General features: G+C 25.8%; 1 protein-coding gene across 1 annotated transcript in view; it reads left to right on the forward strand.

Annotated features, from left to right (window-relative positions):
• Nucleotides 1-20,179: 20,179 nt before the first annotated feature.
• Nucleotides 20,180-21,934, forward strand: part of LOC146883470 (cationic amino acid transporter 1-like) — a 2,137-nt gene continuing 382 nt past the window's right edge. Inside the window, exon 1 of the mRNA XM_085666131.1 lies at nt 20,180-21,045. Within this exon, the coding sequence (XP_085522257.1) occupies nt 20,646-21,045 (400 nt within the window). The 5' untranslated portion in view covers nt 20,180-20,645. The remainder of the gene's footprint in view (nt 21,046-21,934) is intronic.

A 21,934-nucleotide genomic window follows, 5' to 3' on the forward strand; every position in this document is an offset into this window, starting at 1 on the left:
GTGGTGATGGGTGCCCCACTCGAGAAAGAAGAAGATGAAACAGAAAACAAAATGGCTTGAGAAAGAAGATGAAAGAGAAAATAAAGAATACTTTTTAAATTCTCACATGTCCCAAATAAAATGTTAGACTTGGATTATGGTTTGTCATATCAAACAAAATTCTAACGTCAATTCCACAAATTTAGGAAAAAAACATATAGTTAACCCTAATTCTTTTCCTGGTCATGTCGTACATGTTCCAAACACATCTCATCTAATAATGGTAGCAGAGACATATATAAACATGGTTCAACAATGAAATTTTTAGGGTACGATAAAAAAAAAACAAAGAAAATTTTGATTTAACCTATAAATTATTACGTAAACTTAATTGTTTTCATTATCTCTTCACATCTCATTCTCTGTAATGTCTCTAATATTTTACTCTTACCTATGATCATCTTACAATAACTTGAGACAATGAGACATGTCTTGTTCCTGCACAACAAAGATTTGTGATGTTTAATTTATGCCTTTTGAAAAATTAAACTAAAATTAAAAAGTGAATTTTGTCAGAGTATTAATCAAGCATTATGAAGTTCCAGAGTTTGGTGGGTGTCTGAACAAATTTATTAAGTGATGATAAATGGTATATACTAGAAGTCACCTTTCTCTCCAGAAGTACACTTCCGATTAATGTAAAAGTTATCAACTTTTTTTTATAGAATTTCATTCCGGAAATGAACTTCCGGTTCACGTAAAAGTTATAAACTTTTTTTAATTGGTATTTTTTATGTTTTAGTATTTATTTATGGCTTTAGTATGTTATATATATTTAAATTATGAGAGATCTGGAACATAAATTCTCCGGTGTAATAAATAGGCATATGTTTATTAGTGTAGGCTAAATATATATGTTGAAGAATGAGCCTAAAGTTAATATGAAATGGAGAGGGTAAAAACTTCCGTAAATAATTTTTTTAATATCGGATTTTAAAACATATTATAATTATATAAATTTTTAAATAATTGAAATATTAAATAACTGTAAAAATAGTAAATAAAAACATAATTAAAATGTTATGAAAACTAAAACATCTAATATTAGTATAGTTTAAGTGAACTTTGGTTTTATATTTATTTACTGAACCCAAAACTACATAAAAATTTTATTTCACGAAAATCTCCCAGGATTTTACTGTAAACAGAATATATTACAACACATATTCTCAGCGTCATTTATAATAATATTACTATTTGACATAATATGGTTGATAGTTTTTTTTAGTTATTAGTATTTTATTAATAAAAAAAAGTTTAATCCACAATTTCTCCCATATTCACTGTAAACTCACCGAATAAACTTTGCAATTCTTAAGTATATGTAGAGAAGTTGAACTCAACTTCTGATATTCTCCCACACCAAACCAATCTTATTAATTATAAGTGTTATAGTGGAGAGAGTTACACTAAACTCTTTTTGTATGACACTTAATCTTTTCTTTTTGTTTCCCCTTTCAAACATTCCTTTTGAATACCAAAAAGTCTATTTTGAACAGCAACTTTGTTAGTTTATATTCATAATTATATATAAAAATGATATATCCGATGTCTTTTTTATTTTTGCTAATTTTACTATTTTAATTATTACTTTTTAAATTTAAATAAGGGTTAAATATATTTTTTATCTCTTAATTTTTTGTAAAAATTAGAATTAATTCCTCCTTAAAATTTTAAAATAAATATAAAAAAAATTATTTAAAAAAACTAAATTCAGGTACCTTTATTTCAAAAAACATATTTAACTTTTCAACTTATTATTGATAATAAAAAATTATTTTTTCAATTTTATTATTCTTAGTTACTTTCTTGAAATTCAAATAATTACGTTTATACTTTCATTATTTTAGTAATTACTATTTTAAATTTAAATAATTATTCTTAATATTATTTACATAATATTAGTTGTAATATTTTTTATTTCAATATGTAATATTTATTTTGTATATATATATATATATATATATATATATATAATTTTTTCAATTTTAATTTTTTAATTATTATTTTAAAATTTAAATAATGTATAAACATTTAAAAAATACGTATACACACAGATATTTTGTACTAATTGTCTTTTGATATTTTTGCGGTGAACTTTACTTGCCCAAAAAGAAGTTTATACGTGGTTGTATATGTATATGTATATGTTATATACATCTTCTATACTAATTATTTTATTACTTATTATATGCAGTCATAAATTCCTATTTGTTTATGACATGTTGTCATTAATTGCCTTCTAAAGGTTTTGCTCACAAATTCTTTAAATAGATAGTCTTCTATCTTAATAATAATAATAAAAAATAAAAAATAAAACTCACAAATTTGGATTTTTTTTTATCACCCTTATTGCAGAGGTTACATGGATTATAGCTTTTCATGCTTACAGTGATTTGAATCTCTACCTGCCCAATTTCCTAACAGAACAAAGAAAACAAATGAAGATGACGTAAAAGAAAGGCATAATTTTTAGACGAAAAAAAAACGCAAAAATAGAGAAAACACATAATTCAGAATAGAAGAGATGTATTATATATAGGAATGGTTGGGGTGACGTACATGGAGAAGAAGGATGAGTTGAAGCGAAGAGGAGAGATTCTGAATTTGACCTGGGTTTGGATTCTGCAATAGAGAATAGTGGTTTAGGATTTTCTCTTTTGGTAGAGAGAAGGCAGAGAAGAGAGGAGAAGAGTGTTTTCAGTGGTGTGGGTGGCAGAGAGTGAGAAGGTAACAGAGGCTGAAAATTTTGGGTCTTCACATCGCCCATTTGAAAACAGTCACAGAGCAAATCCCTGCACCAGTCTCGCTCAAGCCATGGACCCTCGCTCAGGAGAAATTCGCTCAAGCTACAGGTCCTCGCTTAGGCGAGACTGCCAACAAAGAACTTTGTAGAATTTTGCGAGTTCTCGCTTGGGCAAGCCCTTCTCGCCTGAGCGAGACCACCCCTCGCCCAAAGGTGAGGTTCCTCACCTGGGCTACAACTGTAGTGACACGCGTCAGGCTCCCACGACTTCTCACCTGAGCGAGATAGTACCTCGCTCAAAACGAGAGCTCTCCGCTTGAGTGAGAGCTCGAGTAGGAACCTGGGCCTATTTCTACTATTCTCGCCTAGGCGAGACAGACTCGCTTGGGTGAAAGTATCACTTCTCGCCACTGTTCTACCTGCATCAGCCCTACATACAAACCCAAACAACATAACAAGACATTCCATACGTTCACAGTAGCACACAAGCCATACAATCGTGAAACAGAAGCGAGGCAAGCAGAAAATTGAGATAAAAAATTAAGCCCTAACTTCCCTAACTTCCTTTACTTGGAAAATGCTAGCCAAGGACTTGGACGCCCAAACAGTTGAGCACAGTAGCTCTAGGAGTATATTCTAACACACAAGTTGTCAGCAAATCTTCCAAAGATTTGATGGTTCTCTCTTATTGTCCATCAGTTTAGGGATGATAAGTTGAGCTGAGATGGAGTTTAGTCCCCAAGGCCTTATGTAAATTTCCCCATAACATAGAAGTAAATCTAGGATCCCTATTAGATACAATATTTGTTGGAACTCCATGCAACCTCACAATTTCTCTTATGTATAATTCAGTCAATTTCTCCAATGAATATCTAATGTTAATGGGTAAGAAGTGAGCAGACTTTGTTAACCTATCCACAATATATGGAATATAATTTTTGAACGGTTCGTGGCAGGCCAACTACAAAATCCATTGCTATACTATCCCATTTCAATTCAGGTATATCTAATAATTGTAGCATTCTTGTAGTTGATAACAAAAATCAATTCAATTCTATTAAATCTTATCCATCAAATATATTTAGCAAGTGGAATATTACTTGAGAAAAAAAGTCACAGAATAAGATTTGAATCTCCGTTCTATTTTTATTTTATTGAAAATATTTTTAGTTGAATGAAAATATTAAAAAGTTCAAGTTTAGTTGTAAAAGAAAAAATCAATCAAATTTTAAAATAGTTTAAAAAATGCTTGAATAATATAATTTCTGAACAATTTCAAATAATTAATTAAATTCAAAACATTATAAACAATGATTTATCAAATTAATTAAAAAAACGTCGAGTTTCAAACATGCAAACAAATTTTCACTCAATCATAATTCCCAAACTTAATATAATATGATCATATCAGCTCAGGTTGAGATTGTGTATTCTAAAAGATCTATAAAAAAATATACATAACTTTCCTTAGCTGAATATGTTTATTCAAAACCAAATAATAAGATTATTCCAAAATCTAGATACTTATAACAATATATGCAAACATAATCAAATTTCAGCATTTAATAAAACAAGTTGAGAGACCCATTTTCCCAACTTGTCTTAAGTAACTTTACCAATAATGATAAAATTATAAAAAAAAAATGGGGAAATATGGTGTAGAGGTAGCTTAAAATATAATAGCCGTAAAAGCACGTGTGTGTAGATTTTGTCTTGTATATTCCGAATGAGTTAGTGGTTCAATACATACAAAAGATAGTAATCAGTATCTTCCTTTTTCTTGGTAATATGACTTATTGGTTATCAAATAATCCATCTAAATTCTGAAATAATATCCTAATAAACTCCTGACTTGATGTTTGTTTTATAGTTTTGATGTAACTCTTCATCCTATTAAATATTTATTTTGTATTAAGTATAGTTTGAGTTTGAAGAATTATGTAAGAAACAGAAACATGTTTTGCAAAAATAAAAATAGTGTTGACATAGAGTAACATATTGTTAGAACATATATAAATGATGGATCCGGAACATAAATGTGCGGTGTGATGAATACACATCTCTTTACTTGTGTAGGTTAATTAAAGACATTAATAATTAATGAGCGTAAATTGAATATACGATAAAAGAAGTCACATAACCATTTTATTTAATTAAAGAAGAAGATACAAGACGAAGATGGTACGTAATAATGGAAGCGTGTGGAAGAAGGAAGGTAAAAGAAAGACGGAAAAGAGTTAAAGCATGGGGAAATGTGACTATGGCAGCGGGGATCATATGAGATCAAGGACAGTTTTTAAGAAGTCTCGCTGTGACATCAGCGACGGAGAGGCCAGGGACGGTAACGTTGTTTAGGGCAATGCCAACGCAAATTTGTGCTTGGAGCATAGGCAACGGAGTAAGGATGGCGCAGCAGGAAGGGGAGGTGGTTCGGGGTGGTATATCCACTGTAATATTCAGCGCATTCGACACACATGCTCTCAACCTAAGTGCTGAACCCCCAGGACATTGACCACTAATTACAGGAGGAGTAGCCACACCTGGAACACCTTGAGGACTCACCATTGACACTGATACCAGACACAGAGACAGGACTACAGCAATGTATTCACTCAAACCCATTTCGCACTTCCTTACTTTTCTTTTTCTATATGCTTCTGCTTCTGGATTCTCGATGATCCACAACTAAACACAACCTCCTATTTATACCCTCACAAACTTCATAGCCTTCTTTTCTGTGATTGTCACAATTTTGTTTTTAAAACAAATAATTCTAAAATTATATTTCTCGTCTATTAATATACTTCCATTAAATTAATCTTAAAATTATGTTTAAAAACATTGTCTCAAAAAAATATTTTATTACAAACATAACTCTACTGAATTAATTATAAATTTATGTTTTAAAAATTAAATTAAATATATTTAAAACATAATTAAAAAAATAATTAGAAAATATAAATGAGTATTCTTTAGATGAATAACAACGAAAAAGAGATTGAAAAAAATTCTACTCTTACAAAAACATTATTTATTATATTAAAAAAATACTATAAATGTCTTCGTTTTTACGACTCCACACGTAATATTAAAATTACATCATGAAAACTAAACTTTTAAGACAATACTCATAAAAATATAACTTCAATATCTAACAACCACCCTACCATTCTTCATGTTTCTCTTTCGATTTCACGCGTTTTTTCTTTTTAATTTGCACCCCCTTTTTGTAATCATCACAATTTTAATCTCCCATTTCAACATAGATCAAAGATGAGAAAGTTTCTCACTAATTTCAGAGATGAATAATAGATTGAGTTAAGTACAAAGGCACAAGAAGTCCAATTATACAATTGTACTATCATACAATTATTTTATATTCATATTTTATTATTAAAAAAATTAAGTGAATTTTTATGAAAAAAGAGGGTGTGAAATTATTTTTTCCCTTTATCAATGCCCCTCACATTAATTTATAACTGAGATGCCCCTAGCTTTTGATCTCATTATGGTAAACCTAAAAAAATTAAAATTAAGGAAAGAATGTCTTACAAATAAATGTTACAAATTAATCCAGTTGACTAAAATATTACTCTAAAGCTTTAGCCATTGTTTCTAGCTATAAATTTCATTAAATACTTTTAAGAAAAAATAAAACAAAATTAATTTTCGTACATTAAACTTAATCTATAAAAAAACATTCCTACTTATTGAGAAGTTTATCCCTAACCCATGTCTACTTTCATTTCTGAAGAATTTTATTTTTCTTTTTTTTCCCTGACTTCGAGAAAAATAGCTCATGATGAGTTTAGTAATGAAATTAGAAATTATTAATTAATTAGAGCAATACACATATATTTATTCTAATTTTAAAGTATCGTGGTATAATCTTTTTTAATATGACACAGATGGTAATTTCATCCGAAGAAAAATTAATAATTATTTTATAAGTTATATTTTAAATAATTATCATTATTTTTATTTTTCTATTCATGTTTAACTTAAAACTAATAAAAAGGTAATTTTCTGCATATAACAAGTATTTTTTTTTTTTTTGGTAATTCTTTTACGTAAAAAATGACGAATTCATATTATATATTCCTATATATAAAAATATTTCCTTTTTTATGTCCGTATATTGTTTTTCAAATTTACTTTTTAAATAATGTTTTTAATTCAAATAATAATTTTATCAATTTTATTCTTTTTTTAAACTTAACTACTTTTTTAATCTTAAAATTACTTATACAATAAATAAAAACAATTTATAATAAAATTATAATAATTATTTATATTTAATTTACTAATAATTATTATAATAATAATAATAATTTTTTATTTTTTATTATCTATAAAAAAATCAACACATGCGCTGTTTTCACTAGTAGTAAATAAAATAATTATTGTAGATAATATTAATTACTACATCAAAAGACAAACAATCTATGGCTATCCAGAGTTATGAAATTTAGCTTTATTAAAAATATAATGATTATTTATGAAAAGTATAAAAAATGGTTTATAATATTTTAAAATAAATTAATATAATTATTTTATTATCGTATTTATGAAATAAATATATTACCTAATTGAATTGTGTATTTTAAATAATCTAATTGTATTATAATAAAACATTATTAAAACATATATTAGATATTTATGTATAATTATTCATTCAGAAACAAAGAAAAACTACTAATATAATAAATATAAGGTTATTATTTATGAGAAGGGTTGACATGCGTACCGTCCTATGAGTCATATCATGTTAATGAATGTCATTCAAATTAATTTATATACCAAAAACATTATCATTTCATATCATGCAAATTCTATGTTGGACCAACCAGCAAACATATCTTTTTTTTTTTACTCATTTTAAACCACCAAAAAATAAATATTTTTAACATTCCAATATATTTTACTTTTATTTATATTTGCCGCTATATATAATACTGTTACTTGTTGTAATAAAATAACATACGCAAGGAAAGTTATTAAAATAAATATTTAACTTAATAAAATATGTATAAAGAAAATTAATATTGTAGTTTATAACAAAATATAATTCAATTCTATTAAATTTTATCCATCAAATATATTTGACAAGTGAAATATTGCTTGAGAAATTTGAATCTCCATTTTATTATTGTTTAAGTGAAAATTTGTCCTTGAAGGAAAATATTAAAAATCAAGTTTAGTTGTAAAAAAATAATAGGTCAAATTTCAAAATGGTTTCAAAAACGCATTAATAATATAATTTGTAAACAGTTTTAAATAATTAATCTGATTCAGAATATTATAAACAATCATTTATCAAATTAATTTAAAAACTTTCAGTTTCAAACATTCAAAAAAGTTATCACTCAATCATATAATAATATAATTTGTAAACAGTTTTAAATAATTAATCTGATTCATAATATTATAAACAATCATTTATCAAATTAATTTAAAAACTTTCACGTTCAAACATTGAAACAAATTTTCACTCCATCATAATTTCTAAACTCAATATGTTTATATTCAAAATAATTTCAAAGCCAAACAATAAGATTATTCCAAAATTTAGATTACAATATATTGGAACATAAGCATTTAATAAAACAAGTTGAAAGATCTCTTTTCTCAACTTGTCTCAAGTGGGTTTACCAGTATTGATAATAAAATTATAAAAACAAATGAGAGAAAAAAGAATCTACAAAAATAAATAAAAAATTATTGTTTAAAAATCTAATTGAATTATAAATGTTTCCGAGTCCCTCAGCTATTGTAAAATATAATTTGTGAAAGAGATGAAACATAAAAAAAAAAAAAAAACTAAAAAAAGAAAAAAAAATATACAAAAGGAAAGAAAAACAAAAGGACAAAAAGAGGAGAGTGAGGGGGGACCGGTGACTCTAGAAGTGGTCATAGTTCATTTATGTGAAAAGCTATAAAGATTAGAACAAAATTCGTCCTCTTTAATTTATGTTTTATATTTTACTAATAATCTCATTTTAAAGTTAATTTAAAAATACCTCAAAAAATTAGGTTTTATAGGAAGAAAAGATTAGTATTGATGGTAGCTTTTTCACCTTAGAAGGTTAATATTTGCAGAACAGAATACTAAATATAACAACAAAACTTGTACAAAAGACTTGCCTAAATATTTAATTTAATTCATAATAAGGACTGTTTCAATTACCTTGCTTGTAAACTTTAATGAACTTAATTGTTTGAATAATTGTAGCAACTACATTAGAGTTGACCAATATGATATTCCAATTCTTATATATAAATTAGATATGATAAACTCATAGTTTCCTTACAAATTTAAATATTTTTAAGTATGAATTTGCTTTAATATTGATAATTATACATTTTTATGTTATTTATGGTCTGAACTTTTCTCAGTATCGTCTTTCCTCATCTTATGTTAGCTCTAAAATTGAAAAATATAAGATGATAACCGACGTTTTAAATAGGTTGATGGTAAATAATAATATCAACATTAAAGATAAGTCTAAACTCATTCCAATCTTCAATAAACAATTTCATATGTGGATAAATATTCTATTATGAATAATCTAATTTTTATTAATCAATATAATATATTAAAAGAAATCATAATTAATAATAACAAATAATACCAAATTTTGAAAAATCTAATCTTAGTTTGTTTAAATATTAAAATAAATAAGTTAATGGTTACACAACACCGCCTAAATAGATGACAAATATGAATATAATATATAACGGAAATGCACAACTGTTATACGATTGGATGAAAAACATAAGATAAAACAAGACATCAGGATGATGCATATATAAGACAAGACATTATTGTTCGATCAAATACTTACCATTAGGTAAAAAATTATAGTTATCAGTTAAAGTATAATTCTTTCTACTTAAAAGCATAATAGTCTAAACACCACAATACAATTGATATCATATACAACAATTATGATTAGATGATAACTACCAAAAGACATAAACATGAATATTGTAGATGTTGAAACAAATGGATTTCACTATATATAAATAAATGTAATTTGCTAGACGAGTTTCAACAATAATTCTAACATAATAAAACATTTTTTTTTCAATTTATTGTTTTCAATAGTAGTACTTGTGTTCAAGTTTTTTAACTAAAAGGTTTTACAAATATCGTTAACGAGAACCATATATAGCCTAAGCCTACCGAATAAATCAATATAAAACTTTAAGTGTTCGGTGCTTACTTATGTACCATTTTTCAACTTTTCTTTTAAAGTAGGATAAATAAATTATGTTTTTAATCTCTAAACTTTGACATAAAATTGGAATTGATACTTATCCGAAACTTTGATACATTTTGATTTTCAAACTTTAAAAATGAATGGATATTAATTTTTTTTAAATATCAATATTAATGTATTTTGAAAACATACAACAGGAAAAAAAAAATCACTACAGAATTTGTACTTCAAATAATATACAAAACTGTTGATTACAGGTTTCTTTGTATAGTTTTGGCTCTTTATCATTTAACTTTTAGTTATATTGTTAAATATATTTTTAGTCATAAATTTGAATACAAAATTTGAATTCGGCCATATTTTAAATTTTGATATATTTTGATTTTTAAATTTTAAAAATAAATGAATTAAATCATTTTAACCTAATAATGCTAATTTTTTTAGTTTATTAAACCGTGTTTGAGACTAATATTTAAACTAGAACATGTCAAAATGATATAAATAATTCAAATGTTAATCTTAAAATTCGTTTGAGACGTCAAAAAAAGTTAACGCGATTAAGTTAAGACAACTAAATACATTCATTTTTCAAATTTGGAAAACAAAATATATTAAAGTTTGAGATAAAAACGAATTCTAATTTTGGTCTAAATTTAAGAAATAAAAATATATTTAACTCCGGCTATATTATTTCTCTATTTTATAATGTTTAGTTTTTCTTTATTGTATTTCATTTTTAGTATTAACTTTTAGTTACAAGAATTATATATAGAGAAACACAGACGCCTGCACGAATTCTATTTTGTATATTATCTTAAAAGCAAAACATCTTTCACAAGAATAAGTATAAAGATACTGTTGACATAATTGAATTGCTTTATTAACATTTCCAGTTTTGAATAAGTTACAATAAATTTAATAAAATATGTAATTTGTTTCTTTAATTAATTTTAATTGAAAATACTCCCCAGTAGCAAGTCAAAAATAAGAAGAAAACCACAAAATGTATATATATAAAATACACATTTCTTTATTTGTCTCTATTAAATATATTATGAAGATGTTTGTGATCAATATATATTGAGAAGAAAATTTTAAAAAACATTAATAACGAGGGTAAATTTAATATATTGTACCTTTGTTTTGAAAATGAACAGATTGAACTAATTATGTTATGATTGGTATGTGATTATGTATGTGAGAAGGACAAAATGAGCACTGAAATGAAAAAAAAGTCACATAAGCATTTTATTTTGCACAACAACTTTGAATATGTGTTCTTTGGATGCTCATTGGTTTTCACTTAGGAAAATTAGACATCTCTTTTCATTAATTATAACAAAAATATATTATTCTTAATATATTTTTATCATAAATTTGTTAAATTTTATATGACTTTTGAAAAAGTCATATATTTCAAATAAAATGTATTGCTATATCTATTTATCAACTTTAACATTTTAACTTTTGACATAAAAAAAATCATAAATTATTTGTCTTCGTAAAAATTTATTATAACAAAAAAAAATTACAAAGCATGAAAAATCATATCAAATCTATAATAAAAATTATTTTCATGAAATATAAATAAATTATACCTATAATAAAAAATCATAAATAAATAAAATATTAAATCAATTATACCATTCATGTTTTCTTCCAGGTTGATATATAAGTTTTTTATACTTACATAATATAATCAGTGAATAAATTAGAAATTTATTTAAAGTATACAACCTTGTGTGTGCATATTTACTGTACAAGAGTTGACCAAAGGGTTTGGATGTAAACATTATGAAAAATATTTGTATAAGTTATATATTTTGCCGTGTTTGAACTGCCAATTTCATAATGAACTTGCCTTTTTTTTTATGATGGTAACAATTACTAATAAGATGTTACATTGAAACCAACAAATAATTTCCTTAAAAAGTGATTAACAGTAATACAATAAAGTTTTTAACATACGTTATTTTAAGCTTTTAGAAATTCGTTAAAGGTCCAACATCATGTGGTAGAAGACGTTAAATTTATGTATCTTATCTTTGTACATACATCAATCATTTAACGCTTATAACAAACGTTAACGCTCATATAAAATCAATATACAATATAATTATACATCACAAAATTTTCTAGAATTAGAAGTAGTATGAGTATCTAAAATAAAAGTGTAAAGCATAGAAAAATGAGTAAAAATAAAAGTTATGACCAACACAACGATTGATTTTTGAAAATTTCATATCGCAATCCACTTTCTAACAACTTTCATTTCTGAAGTGTTTTCATCCGAGGTTCGTATCAAAAGTTATGACTTTTTGAAGTTTTTCATTACTAAATTTTCATAACTTGGAATTTGTGATCAATATCTCATAGTTGAACACTCGCATTTGAATACAACCTAATATAAATTATCACAAAAACATTTGAGTCAAAAATAATTTTCTACCTATTTTTAGTGAAATTTACCTAAAACCGCAACATTTAGGGCAACACAATAATGACTAGTGAATGAAAACACCAACCTTTATGTAAAATGCAATCTAAGATAATGAAAGTTTGAGCACATATGAGTACCACTACAACAAGATGGAGTGAAATGGGTTAAAGAACATACTCCTATAAGTTTGACGTTATAGCTATATTTTGGTGGTAGATTTCACTAAAAGAGGAAGAGAGAGGTGATGATGCTGGCATTGTTTCTGAAATTTTAAGTTAAATTGATGTACAGTAAACGTTAATTTTCAATTTTACATCGGCCTTATAACCAACGGACATTAAACTTGTTAGACTTAGAATAGTTCGATGCTTTTTAACGTCTATTGGTCTTATGACCGACTTCAAATTTAAAATTGACGTTTGTTATAAGGAGTACGATGTCAATTTGAGAAAATATTTACAAAAAATATTACTGTATATTTTTAACGTTGAATTTTGGGTGATGAAACTTATAACATTATAAACCCTTTTTACACTGACGTAGAATTACTAAACAAATAAAAGGTCAAATATATATTATTTTTATTTTATACGCCAGATTAGCGTGATAAAATTAGACTCATTAATGCATAGGTTAATTGGTTTTATATACGTATAATTAGACTAAACTACTCCAAATTAAAATACAGTTTTGTAGTCAAAATATAAAATATAATTCAATGTTTAATAGCATTTGTTCATAGATAAAAATGATTGGTGAACTTATGAGTTTTAACTTAACTGTAATGTTGTGGTTGTAGCTCTTATAACACAAGAGGCCTTACAAAAGTAATATCTAGAAACACTCTATCCGTTCAAAATAAAATTTATTAGGATATGACATACTTATTTTAGTGATTCTTCCAAAATCTGTTTATGAAGATAAGAAATTTGTGTATGCATTTATATATGTAATTCTTTCATATAATGTATCAAAAAATGGAATAATTAATAAAATATATTTTTAATCTAAAAAATATTATATTTAATCATTTAAATAATATATTGAATATGAATTATATACTAAGGAAAAAAATTTAAGTTTATATTTTTCATATTTAACTTTTGGAAACAAAGGAAATAAAATATGAATTATATAAAGGATCTTCTCCCTAAATTAAAAAAAAAATGGGTTGTTATTGCTTCTGTGACAAACAAAAAACATAAAGTTCTAATTATTTGTTTACTAGTTGGGCTAAAAATGGGTTCTAATTATCTTGGGGTCTTTCTTCCTGCACCTCCAAAATTTCTTCTATACCTCCAAACTTTCTTTAAATTCTTATAAAACCCTTTGACCACTTAACAAACTCCGCAGACACCACACCCCCCAAAACTATGTAGACTTTCGGAAGTCAAAAATCATCACCGGAAGTCGACTTCCGAAAATCAAAAAGTATTACGGAAGTCGACTTCCGTACATAAAAAAATTTACATATTTTATTTTATTTAATTTTTTAAAATACGTATACAAAATTATAAAACATTTAAATTTAAAAAAGATTATTTAAAAAATAAATAATTATCATTATTTTTATCTTTCTATTCATGTTTAACTTAAAACTAATAAAAAAGTAATTTTCTGCATATAATAAGTTTTTTTTTTGTTAACTCTTTTACGTAGAAAAGAACGAATTCATATTATATATTCCTATATATATATATATATATATATATATATATATATATATATATATATATATATATATATATATATATATATATATATATATATATAGGAATATATAATATATATATTTATATATATATATATATATATATAAATATATTTCCTTTTTCAGCATATTGTTTTTCAAATTTACTTTTCAAATATTTTTTAATTCAAATGATTATTTTATCAATTTTTTAAAATTTAACTATTATTTTAAATTGAATTAATTTTTAAATTTAACTACTTTTTGAATCTTAAGATTACTTATAAAATAAATAAAAACTATTTATAATAAAATTATAACAATTATTTATATTTAATTTCATAATAATTATAATAATAATAATAATAACAATTATTTTTTATTTTTTATTATTAATAAAAAAATCAACACATGCGCTGTTTTCACTAGTAGTAAATAAAATAATTATGTGTAGATAATGTTAATTACTACATCAAAAGACAAACAATCTATGGCTATTCAACGCAACATGTAAAAGAGTTATGAAATTTAGCTTTATTAAAAGAATAACGATTATTTATCAAAAGCATAAAAAATGGTTTATAAAATTTTAAAATAAATTAATATAATTATTTTATTATCGTGTTTATGAAATAAATATATTACCTAATTGAATTGTGTATTTTTAATAATCTAATTGTATTATTATAAAACATTATTTATCATGTTTACCATTCTAGTTAGTTTTTTTTTTATTATTTTAGCATTAAATTATCTATATTAAGGGGAAAGTATTAAAACAGATATTAGATATTTATGTATAATTATTCATTCAGAAACTAAGAAAAACTTCTAATATAGTAAATATAAGGTTATTATTTATGGGAAGTGTTGACATGCGTACCGTCCTATGAGTCATATCAGTTAATGAATGTCATTTAAATTAATTTACATATCAAAAACATTATCATTTCATATCCATGCAAATTCTATGTTGGACCAACTAACAAACATATCTTTTTTTTTTAATCATTTTAAACCACAAAAAATAAATATTTTTAACATTCAAATATATTTTACTTGTATTTATATTTGCTGGTATATATAATACTGCTATTACTTGTTGCAATAAAACAACACACGCAAGGAGAGTTATTAAAATAAATATTTACCTTAATAAAATATGTATAAAGAAAATTAATATTGTAGTTTATAACAAAATATAATTCTATTCTATTAAATTTTATCCATCAAATATATTTGACAAGTGAAATATTGCTTTGAGAAAAAAAAAAGTCACCCCAAGTAACATTTGAATCTCCATTTTATTATTGTTTAAGTGGAAATTTGTCCTTGAACGAAAATATTAAAAATCAAGTTTAGTTGTAAAAAAATAATAGGTCAAATTTCAAAATAGTTTCAAAAACGCATTAATAATATAATTTGTAAAAAGTTTTAAATAATAATCTAATTCAGAATATTCTAAACAATCATTTATCAAATTAATTTAAAAACTTTCAGTTTCAAACATTCAAACAAATTTTCACTCAATCATAATTTCTAAACTCAATATAATATGATCATATCACCTTAGAATCAGATTGCGTATTCTAAAGTTCTATAAAAAAAATATATAAATAACTTCTCTAGGTGAATATGTTTATATTCAAAATAATTTCAAAACCAAACAATAAGATTATTCCAAAATTTAAATTACAATATATTCGAACATAATCATATTTGGGCATTTAAAACAAGTTGAAACATCTCTGTTCTCAACTTGTCTCAAGTGGGTTTACCAATATTGATAATAAAATTATAAAAACAAATGAGAGAAAAAAGAATCTACAAAAATAAATAAAAAGTTAGCATTGATGGTAGCTTTTTCACCTTAGAAGGTAAATATAACAAGAAAACTTGTACAAAAGACTTGCCTAAATATTTAATGCAACTGATAATAAGGACTGTTTCAATTACCTTGGTTCTAAACTTTAATGAACTTAATTGTTTGAATAATTGTAGCAACTACATTAGATTTGACCAATATGATATTCCAATTATTATATATAAATTAGGTATGATAAACTCAGTTTCTTTACAAATTTAAATACTTTTAAGTATGAATTGCTTTAATATCAATAATTATTCATTTATGTTATTTATGGTCTGAACTTTTCTTAGTATCGTTTGTCCTCATTCCTATGTTAGCTAAAATTGAAAAGTATAAGATGATAACCAACGTTTTAAATTAAAATAAACACGATGATGGTAAATAGTGATCTCAACCTTAAAGAGTCTAAACTCATTTCGATCTTAATTAAACAATCTCATATGTTAATAAATATTCTATTATGAATAATCTAAATTTTCTTAATCAATATAATATATTAAAACAAATCGTGATTAATAATAATAAATAATACCAAATTTTGATAAATCTAATCTTAGTTTGTTTAAATTTTAGAATAAGTTAATGGTTACACAACCCCTCATAAGAAAATGACAAACACAAATGTAATTAATAACGAAAGTGCACAAATGTTACACTATTAGACAAAAAACATAAGATAAAACACAAGACATCGGATGATATATATATATATATATATATATATATATATATATATATATATATATATATATATATATTAATGTCTAATTCCGACCAATTAGTTTAATCCAAGTTTGTTTGTTTGATAGCTTCAAAAGGAAAAGTGTTCTTATGGTATCTAGTTGTAATCCGCAAATGTATTGGGTGATTCTGGTATCCAGTTGATGACTGGCTTTTCCTAGCTCCGATGGTTCTTTGAAGGCGGCGCAGGAGACTTGCAAAAGATATTATGATGCTTAAGTTAGCACTGATGATGTTAGGGTTTCACAGAATATTGTAATCAATGCATTGAACAATGTGTTATTTATTCTTTTTTTTACCTGTGGGTCCTACCTGAAATGGGCCTTTGGGCCCAAAATACCTCTTTTAACTGTTTCTGGATCCAGTGACAATGGATGAGATTACCAGAAGGTCCCTCAATAGTTACTGGTAAGCGGTTGTGGGTTACTAATGTCGGATACCGCATACTCTAGGGGGAGGGGGGGTTCTGAGTATGCAAAGCGGTCACATGGATTTGAGTGGCTGGATACTTCTTGGCCACTTAGTCATCTAAGTAATTATGGTTGGATATGGTCCGCTTACTCTATTCGTGAGAGATCTCGAGTGCAAAGTAGGCAGCCTGAGGATGTTGTTGACGACCGCATACTATGTACTAAGGGAGTCCTCAGTATAGAGTATGCGGCCTAGGGAATCGTTAATGGTTGCATACTATAGTGAGGGAATCCTCCATTGCCCCCACATTTGTGTTCACATCTAATGGTCTTTCTCAGCGTCCATTGTCCAACATTTCCTGCACAAATAATAAAACACATGGACCAAAAAATGGAGAGAGATGCAGTAGCAATGACGACGGTGAGATGAGCTTGATAGAGATGGAGGCACCACGACTACTCACTGCGATGTTTTTTAATCTGAAATGAAGAACGGAGATGGGAAAGAGTGGCGCCGGTGAAGCCGACGACGTTGCCGGAATGGAGGATGGTGGTGATGGGTGCCCCACTCGAGAAAGAAGAAGATGAAACAGAAAACAAAATGGCTTGAGAAAGAAGATGAAAGAGAAAATAAAGAATACTTTTTAAATTCTCACATGTCCCAAATAAAATGTTAGACTTGGATTATGGTTTGTCATATCAAACAAAATTCTAACGTCAATTCCACAAATTTAGGAAAAAAACATATAGTTAACCCTAATTCTTTTCCTGGTCATGTCGTACATGTTCCAAACACATCTCATCTAATAATGGTAGCAGAGACATATATAAACATGGTTCAACAATGAAATTTTTAGGGTACGATAAAAAAAAAACAAAGAAAATTTTGATTTAACCTATAAATTATTACGTAAACTTAATTGTTTTCATTATCTCTTCACATCTCATTCTCTGTAATGTCTCTAATATTTTACTCTTACCTATGATCATCTTACAATAACTTGAGACAATGAGACATGTCTTGTTCCTGCACCACAAAATATTTCTTATGCACCTCCAAAGATTTGTGATGTTTCATTTATGCCTTTTGCAAAATTAAACTAAAATTAAAAAGTGAATTTTGTCAGAGTATTAATCAAGCATTATGAAGTTCCAGAGTTTGGTGGGTGTCTGAACAAATTTATTAAGTGATGATAAATGGTATATACTAGGAGTCACCTTTCTCTCCAGAAGTACACTTCCGATTAATGTAAAAGTTATCAATTTTTTTATAGAATTTCATTCCGGAAATGAACTTCCGGTTCATGTAAAAGTTATAAACTTTTTTTAATTGGTATTTTTTATGTTTTAGTATTTATTTATGGCTTTAGTATGTTATATATATTTAAATTATGAGAGATCTGGAACATAAATTCTCCGGTGTAATAGGCATCTGTTTATCAGTGTAGGCTAAATATATATGTTGAAGAATGAGCCTAAAGTTAATATGAAATGGAGAGGGTAAAAACTTCCGTAAATAATTTTTTTAATATCGGATTTTAAAACATATTATAATTATATAAATTTTAAAATAATTGAAATATTAAATAACTGTAAAAATAGTAAATAAAAACATAATTAAAATGTTATGAAAACTAAAACATCTAATATTAGTATAGTTTAAGTGAACTTTGGTTTTATATTTATTTACTGAACCCAAAACTACATAAAAATTTTATTTCACGAAAATCTCCCAGGATTTTACTGTAAACAGAATATATTACAACACATATTCTCAGCGTCATTTATAATAATATTACTATTTGACATAATATGGTTGATAGTTTTTTTTAGTTATTAGTATTTTATTAATAAAAAAAAGTTTAATCCACAATTTCTCCCATATTCACTGTAAACTCACCGAATCAACTTTGCAATTCTTAAGTCTATGTAGAGAAGTTGAACTCAACTTCTGATATTCTCCCACACCAAACCAATCTTATAAATTATAAGTGTTAGTGGAGAGAGTTACACTAAACTCTTTTTGTATGACACTTAATCTTTTCTTTTTGTTTACCCTTTCAAACATTCCTTTTGAATACCAAAAAGTCTATTTTGAATAGCAACTTTGTTAGTTTATATTCATAATTATATATAAAAATGATATATCCGATGTCTTTTTTATTTTTGCTAATTTTACTATTTTAATTATTACTTTTTAAATTTAAATAAGGGTTAAATATAGTTTTTATCTCTTAATTTTTTGTAAAAATTAGAATTAATTCTTCCTTAAAATTTTAAAATAAATATAAAAGAAAATGATTTAAAAAAACTAAATTCAGGTACCTTTATTTCAAAAACATATTTAACTTTTCAACTTATTATTGATAATAAAAAATTATTTTTTCAATTTTATTATTCTTAGTTACTTTCTTGAAATTCAAATAATTACGGTAAAAAAATCATTTATACTTTCATTATTTTAGTAATTACTATTTTAAATTTAAATAATTATTCTTAATATTATTTACATAATATTAGTTCTAATATTTTTTATTTCAATATGTAAAATTTATTTTATATATATCTATAACTATATATCTATAATTTTATATATATATATATATATATATATATATATATATATATATATATATATATATTATTTTTTCAATTTTAATTTTTTAATTATTATTTTAAAATTTAAATAATGTATAAACATTTAAAAAATACGTATACACACAGATATTTTGTACTAATTGTCTTTTGATATTTTTGCGGTGAACTTTACTTGCCCAAAAAGAAGTTTATACGTGGTTGTATATGTATATGTATATGTTATATACATCTTCTATACTAATTATTTTATTACTTATTATATGCAGTCATAAATTCCTATTTGTTTATGACATGTTGTCATTAATTGCCTTCTAAAGGTTTTGCTCACAAATTCTTTAAATAGATAGTCTTCTATCTTAATAAAAAAAACTCACAAATTTGGATTTTTTTTATCACCCTTATGGCAGAGGTTACATGGATTATAGCTTTTCATGCTTACAGTGATTTGAATCTCTACCTGCCCCTAACAGAACAAAGAAAACAAATGAAGATGACGTAAAAGAAAGGCATAATTTTTAGACGAAAAAAAAACGAAAAAATAGAGAAAACACATAATTCAGGATAGAAGAGATGTATTCTATATATGATGAAATTCTAGAAGACGAACTTGAGGGAACAGTAATAACAAAGATACCAGTTTAGTTTCTTTGTATTCATCGATAATTTATAACTATCCGAACATTTCGTAACCATTTTATTTTTATCAGTATAAACTATTTTATTAATTGTTTATCTTTAAATTTTATAATTATTTTTTGAAGAATATATTTTTATAAATTTAACATAGGGTTTCATAACAGAAAGAAACACTTGGTTACACAGTGTGGTACCAAAAACACAGATAGAAAGAAAGAAGAAAGGTTGGTAGCGAAAGGCATAGTGATAGTGATGGAAGGAGGAGGAGTGCGAAAGAGGAGTTGTTGCAGCATTCAGAAAAATGACTTCCTGCCGGAGGAGTCTTTCAAGAGCTGGGGGAACTACACGACGGCGCTGCGGGAGACGCCGGCGAGGCTGAAGGACCGATTCCTCACGCGATCCAGCGAGCAAGTGGAGATCAGCGAGATGACGGCGCGTAGCAGCCACCAGATGAAGAAGACGCTCAACTGGTGGGACCTCATCTGGCTCGGCGTCGGCTCCGTCGTCGGCGCCGGAATATTCGTCCTCACCGGATTGGAGGCTAGGAACGTCGCTGGTCCCGCCGTCATCTTGTCCTACGTCGTCTCCGGTTTTTCCGCCATGCTGTCCGTCTTCTGTTACACCGAGTTTGCCGTCGAAATCCCTGTTGCCGGTGCGTGACTCATTCCTTCACTGCTCACTGTTCACTGTTTTTTAGTTTTCATTAACAAACTCTGCTTCATCTTTTATTACGGTTATAATTGGTTTTGTCTTATTCTTCATTAGGGTAAAAAGAATAAGTTTTTGGGCAATTTTGCTGAATATTCAAATTGATACCTCCACGTATACATATTATATGACTTTGTCCGTTTATGCATTATTGATTTGAAACTTTTTCATATTTATATTAGATGAGTATAAAAAATTAAAGGAGTCTATTAATAATACGTATTAAATGCATTGATTAGATGTATTAAATGCATTGATCAGATGAATTTAATCATATATATTATTAGACAAAATTATTAATACATATATATCATGGATGTGTCCATTTATTACTTATTAGACAGTCTAAACATATATAATAACTAAAAAATATATTAGTCATATCTAATTATACATATAGACTAGTCATATCATATACTCATGATATGAGTATAAAAATACACATAAAAAAGGAGTTAGTTCATACACTACTTAAAAAGTCTTGTTACACACATTATACAAAGTTACATTATTCTTCAAAATCTAATTATAATCTTAAAAATATTTATCGTGTCTTTCTTTAATCTTTTTATTAACATAAACAAATATTGCTTAAGCAAGAATTTAAAACTAGATTGTTATGGGGAAATTTGTTCAGCCGTCTATTTTATAGAAAAAGGTATAAATAAACTAATAATTGATGAAAACCTAAAACTGAGTAAATAATTTTTCTCGTTATATTTAAAAATAACTTTAGATTAATATATATATGCAAAGGTTTCATTTTGTAGTAGAAAAAAAAAATCATAAACTAAGAAAAAGAAAAAAGAATACAGCCAAAGAAGAACTTGCTT

The sequence above is a fragment of the Vigna unguiculata genome, chromosome 9 (assembly GCF_037176805.1).
Source record: "Vigna unguiculata cultivar grain cowpea cultivar isolate G323 ecotype 2 chromosome 9, ASM3717680v1, whole genome shotgun sequence".
Lineage (NCBI taxonomy): Eukaryota > Viridiplantae > Streptophyta > Magnoliopsida > Fabales > Fabaceae > Vigna > Vigna unguiculata.